Below are 6,273 nucleotides of genomic sequence, written 5' to 3'. Positions count from 1 at the left end.
ATATATATATATATATATATATATATATATATATATATATATATTTGGCGGTCGGTTTGGTCCAGACTGCCCAAAAAAGGTTCCAGACCGTAGACCAGACCAAATCGTCCGGTTTTGCTATTTTCTGAACCAGACCGGCCCGCTCAAACCACCAAAAACTTTCTTATTAAACCTAAAATAAATTATAATAAAAAATGAATTAAAGAAACTACATAACAAGAACTTTTAAATAGTTAATTTGATATATTTTTTATTTTTTTAAGATATCTTCAAATTTATATTTTATTCAAAAATAAAAACATTATTGTTTTTCTTAAAACTACATAAAACTGTATTATAACATCGATAGAGGATACAATAAAATAAAACATTAAAATCGAAATGTATTTCGTTGCATTATACAAGTACCCCTATATTATATCTTTAAATAATTTAATTAAAAAAAATTGATAGAAAAATAAAAAAAAAAATGCAACAAATCCAAGACCTCTCGAAGACGTCAAGGGGTAGATTCGAATAATCCGGGATTTCTTGTATCAATCGAAGCTTGAAAATTTGTCTCATTTAATATTATTAAATAAATAAATATTCCTTTTGTTATATTCTGTAAAAACATATTAAACAATAAAAATGCAATTATTAAAATATTTAATCCTAGTTGGCTAATTACGGATATTAATAGTTATTTAAAAAATTAAAATAAAAGGCTATAAGAGTGTTTGATAGTTGCTGAATGGTTTGGTACAATATAATTAAGTGATCAGAATGATTAAAAGACTTCTATAACACAATACATAATGAAATATGATTGTTTGATAATTGTTCAGAATGAAATTAGAACGTTGAATGTTTCAGAAAGACCAAAGATACAAAATAATTCAAAATATTTTAGAAATATTAAAAGACGGTCATTTTTGTCAAACAAGATTCATCTTTTAGCGACTCATAAACTACCTCTTATTAAAACTATTAAGAGGTAAACAAACATTCCCTACATTTTCAAAAATGAAAAATGAAGATTCAAAATTAAAAAACAATCATCAATTATATCGTTAAAATAACTCATATAGTATTATTATTTTTTTAAATATTTAATATTTAAGAATGCTATTGATGGAAACCTAAGGAAAAAAGAATATATATATATATATATATATATCACTTTTAATGATTGTTTTTGAAAAGTTTTTTTAAATTTGGAAATTTTAAACCCTCTTTTATATATATATATATATATATATATATATAAATATATATATATATAAAGAGAGAGAGAGAGAGTTTGTTTCAAATACAACTCATCGTATTTGTACAATCAATGCAACCCAATAAATCGAGATATTTATGTAAATGATGAAAGTTCATTTATTATGATTTGAATATTTATGGAAGATGAATATGATTCATTAATTATAATCGATACTTTATATTAGAAAACAATCAAAACTTCTATGAAATCACATATTAATCAAATGAAATGGACGGTTGAGATTGAGTTGTATTGGTTGCACAAATGTCAAGGGTTGTATAATAACCAMCCTCTCTCTCTCTATATATATATATATATATCTATACTATATATATATATGTGTGAGAGAGAGAGAGAGAGAGAGTTATTATACAATCTTTTGCATTTGTACAACCAATACAACTCAATCTCAACCATCCATTTAATTTGATGAATATGTGATATCATATAAGTTATGATTGTTTCCTAATATAAAATATTGATTATAATTAATGAACTTTATTCATCATTCATAAATATTCAAATAATAATAAATGAACTTTCATCTTTTCTATAAATATCTCAATTTATTGGGTTGCATTGGTTGTACAAATGTGATGGGTTGTATTTGAAACAAACTATCTCTCTCTCTCTCTGTCTATATATATATATATATATATATATATATATATATTCAAATAATAATAAATGAACTTTCATATTTTCTATAAATATCTCAATTTATTAGGTTGCATTGGTTGTACAAATGCGATGGGTTGTATTTGAAACAAACTCTCTCTCTCTCTCTCTGTATATATATATATATATATATATATATATATATATATGGTAAATCACATGAAAAAAGTAACGTACTTTAACTTAATTCCTGTTTTAGATAACGTACTTTCAAAACTTCAATTTTAGTACCTAAGATGTAAAGTTTTAAACATTTAAGTACCCAGGTAATCGGTTGAAAACTACTTTTAGATTAAAAAAATTAATGTCACTAACCATGTCAGCAAATAATATTGAGTTGGATACCACATTACTCGCCACATCAGCATGATAACCGGTTAATGCTTCAACCTGTTACCCGGGTACTTAAATGTTTAAAATTTTACATTTTATATGCCAAAATGAAAGTTATGAATGTACGTTATCCAAAATAAGAATCAGATTAAAGTACGTTATTTTTACATACAACAGCCCAAAAAGAATGCCCAAATCTTCATTTCCAAAGTACATTTATATGGTTGGGTTCACGTAAGACCAACATATTTTGTAAGACCGGTGAAACCACTATTTTACATTTGAAATTTCGCAGCAAAACGCTGATAAATATGTCAAATAAAAAGTTAAAACAATAATTTTTTTATATAAATCGAAATAGGTCGAGTTAAGTTCGATTTACTTGTTAACATACAGTTTTGAATTTTCTCCTCTTTTAAATTTCACTGATAAAATTCACGTATTAAATGTCACTAAATATTAATTGGATATTTTTTATAATAAACACTTGATTATATGATAACCACTTTACAAATTCATTTAATCCATTTAATTTGTTTATTTGATTGCTAAGGATTTTTATATGATATGATTATCAAACCAAAAAAATACAACTTAGGGTCGTTTACCAAACATTTACCCGACAAGTGCTTATGGATAAAATTTAACACCATTATTTATTTATCGGGTAAGATTTTAGTTTACCAAAATGATATTGTATGCAACAATTTACCCGGTAAGTGCTTACCGTGGTAAGATTTGCTGACCTCACTTACCGAGTAAGATTTTTGGTTCTTATCATATTCATCCGGTAAGATAATGTGAATTGATAAGTGCTTACTCGGATAAACGTTTGGTAAACGGCCCCTTAAACTAACATTTTTTTATCTAAATAAATAAGCCGGAATACTTTAATATCTCCAACATTTTTTTTTAAATGTAATTTTTTTTATTAACCTGAATATCAAATCCGCTATACAAGCTGACTAATCTCAGGGCGATCACCTGCTTTATGGATAACCCAGAGTCACCACATTTGAACTTTTGTGGTTACAAGAGAATTTTTGTTTCTTTTTAAATTTGAACCTAGGGCCTCCAAAAACTTTTGATATTTGGAGTCTAAGCTCAAACCGATCAGACATCATCCATTCATCCTTGTGGTTTAAAACGTAGATCGTGGATATATTTTTTTCCATAACAAAATTTCTCTTCTTTATGAAACAAAAAGAATGTGAAATTGTTCAAATTTATTATCCAAATCTAGAAACTATGCAGTTACAATAATAGATAAACTTTTTTTTTTACTAAGAAGGGTATTTGTGCAATGCAGCGAAATATTTCAATCTTAATGTTTCGTTTTATTCTGTCTCTATAGATGTTATAATATGATTTATGTAGTTTTGAGAAATGGATAATATTTTATTTTTGAAAAAAAATATAAATGTGAAGATATCATAAAATTTCGAAAATAAATATATCGATATTAGATTTTTATATTTAAAATAAAATGTGTATCTTGTATTTAAATATGTATATATATTTAGTTATAAGAATTCAAACATAGAACTTTAACAAGTTATACTTACGCACAGTTTATTTGTAATATTAAATTTTAAGTAATATGTATAAATAAACTGTACTTTATGCATAAAAAATAGTTTTTAAGAGTTTTTGTCAAACATTTTATAATATAATATAAATTACACCCTTAAAAAAATTAAAAAATTAAATGTTTAAAAAAGAAATAATATTTTATTAAATATTATAAAATACTTAATAACATAACTAAAATTGTAGTTTTCAAAATAAAAAAGTAATTCAAATTAAGTTATAATTTTTTAAAAAAATCAACCAATTAAATTTTGATTCTTAAAAAAGATTTCAAACTCAAATTTTTTTAATTAAAAATAAATGAGATAAAAATCTTTATTAATTTATTATAAGTTAAAATAATTTAATTTTTTTTTAAAAATTTATATTATCGATTTGGCATTAATATAAGCTGTTAATCTAAAAACTCAAAAAATATTTATTATCGATATCATCCTGAAATAAAATAATAAGTTAATTTTTATAAGCAATCTAAACACCCCTGATAAAAAGTAATATTGAAATCTCAAACGAATGTCGAGATAAATACGATTAGCATGCTAAGAATTAATGGGGGTTTCATCACCATCGCTAAATTCTAGAGAAAACGAGTAGAGAAAGAGATGGCAGGTTTGCAGAGATCGGCTGTATCATTCAGAAGGCAAGGATCATCAGGTTTAATCTGGGACGACAAATTATTTTCCGGCGATTTGAAACGGTTTTCCGAAGGAAATCCATCGTTATCGGACTCCGATCAAGTTCAAACGGCCGAAAATGATCAATCTATGTGTTCGAAAACGACAATCGGGTCCATCAACACTATTCGACGGAATCGATCCAACAACAGCGGAGAACGACCGCACCGTACGGGGAAGGCATCACCGGCGACAGAGCCGCCGTCACCTAGGGTTCCGGTATGCGGATTTTGCAGTGCTTTTGTGAAGGTAAATAAAACTCAAACACAAACCGCCTCTCGTAAACGGAGTTTGGCTTGATTGATCATGCAATAAAACGTTTTCCGCCACCACCGGCGGCGGTCGGATGGTGGTGTTACGTGAATTCCGTTGGATAATAACGAGGTGTGACCTTGTAAGATTTTGTTGACGATTCTAGTTTTTTTTTTCAGTAGTTTATAGTTATTTAGACTTCATTATTAAGATCTCTGATGAACTCACCTCCGATCTTTTGATGCTACATAACGATGAAATGCCATAATTCTTAACAAGATGTTCATCCAACTGCATAACGTCTCCATTACAATTCACATGAAATTGTATGTATAGAATTTTGACAGTACTGGTTATGCAATTCGGTTACGGTTACGGTTGCGAATCATGGAACAACGGTTCGAACCGCATTGTACGCATAACATATGTATACCGGAAGAGTTCAAACGAGAATCCTTTTGTTTTGCGAAAATGCACAGAGCACTTTTGTACTTTAGTCAATCAGATATGTTATCACATATGATACTAAATTTAGGTCGCATTAGAGGGCGATTGCACACCACAAAGTTCAGTATTATCCCATATGATAGGGTGTTCTTGCTTTTTCCTTGAAAATAAATGTGTTCTCGTTTTGAACTTCCACACAAGGTATGTGAGTGTGTGTGTATATTAGAAGGGTGCTCGCATAATATAGCGATATATATTTCAATTTTAATATTTTTTTTATTATTTATCTATGTCGATATAATACGGTTTTTAGTGGTTTTGAGAGAGCAATAATGTTTTTATTTTTTGAATACAACATAAATTTAAATCTATCATAAAATGTTGGGAAAAAAAATATCGATATTAGTATTAAATTTACTATTTAAAGTTCTGGTTTTTTATGTAATTTTTTTAATTCAATGTTATATTTATAATGATTATCCAAATTATATTTTAGATTTTTTGTATTCAAAATTAGATGTCTATCCCGTATTTGATTACGTGTATCTATCGTTAGTTACATAAATTCAAAAATGAAGTTTTAATAAGCTGTACTTACACACAATTTACTTGTGATCTTGAATTTTAAGTAATATGCATCAATAAACAATATTTTATACATAAAAAATAGTTTTTAAGAGTTTTTATCGAATATTTTATAATATAGTATATATATATATATATATGTGTGTGTGTGTGTGTGAGAGAGAGAGAGAGAGATTTTATTATCAACTAGAAAATGATCATTTAGATATTATTCAATCTTCAATAGTTTATAGATCGTCGAGCATGGAGAGTTCGATGAGCAGGGATGGATTGATGTATGTCCGAACAGGCTCCTGTGAATATGTTTTACCTATTTTTGCAAGTAAGAGTTCTTTTGAGGTATGAAAAATGCATCCGCAAAACTTTGAGATATACTCTAGGATATTGTAAAGTGTAACGAACATTAACCAAAAAAAAAAAACCCAAAATAGCACCTCAAAATCAGAACCCCCTTTAAAAATCTCT

General features: G+C 27.1%; 1 protein-coding gene across 1 annotated transcript; it reads left to right on the top strand.

Annotated features, from left to right (window-relative positions):
* The first annotated feature begins 4,443 nt into the window (after positions 1 to 4,443).
* LOC112517382 (uncharacterized protein At1g15400-like) lies at positions 4,444 to 5,153 on the top strand. The gene has a single exon (XM_025124793.1). It carries the CDS (start codon positions 4,453 to 4,455, stop codon positions 4,822 to 4,824), a length of 372 nt encoding a protein of 123 aa, XP_024980561.1. The 5' UTR covers positions 4,444 to 4,452; the 3' UTR covers positions 4,825 to 5,153.
* Positions 5,154 to 6,273: the final 1,120 nt, after the last annotated feature.

Source organism: Cynara cardunculus (assembly GCF_001531365.2).
Source record: "Cynara cardunculus var. scolymus isolate 2C chromosome LG 8, CcrdV1, whole genome shotgun sequence".
Taxonomy (NCBI): Eukaryota; Viridiplantae; Streptophyta; class Magnoliopsida; order Asterales; family Asteraceae; genus Cynara; species Cynara cardunculus.
Note: the sequence above shows the minus strand (reverse complement) of the source record. Positions and strands in the feature narration are given on the sequence as shown.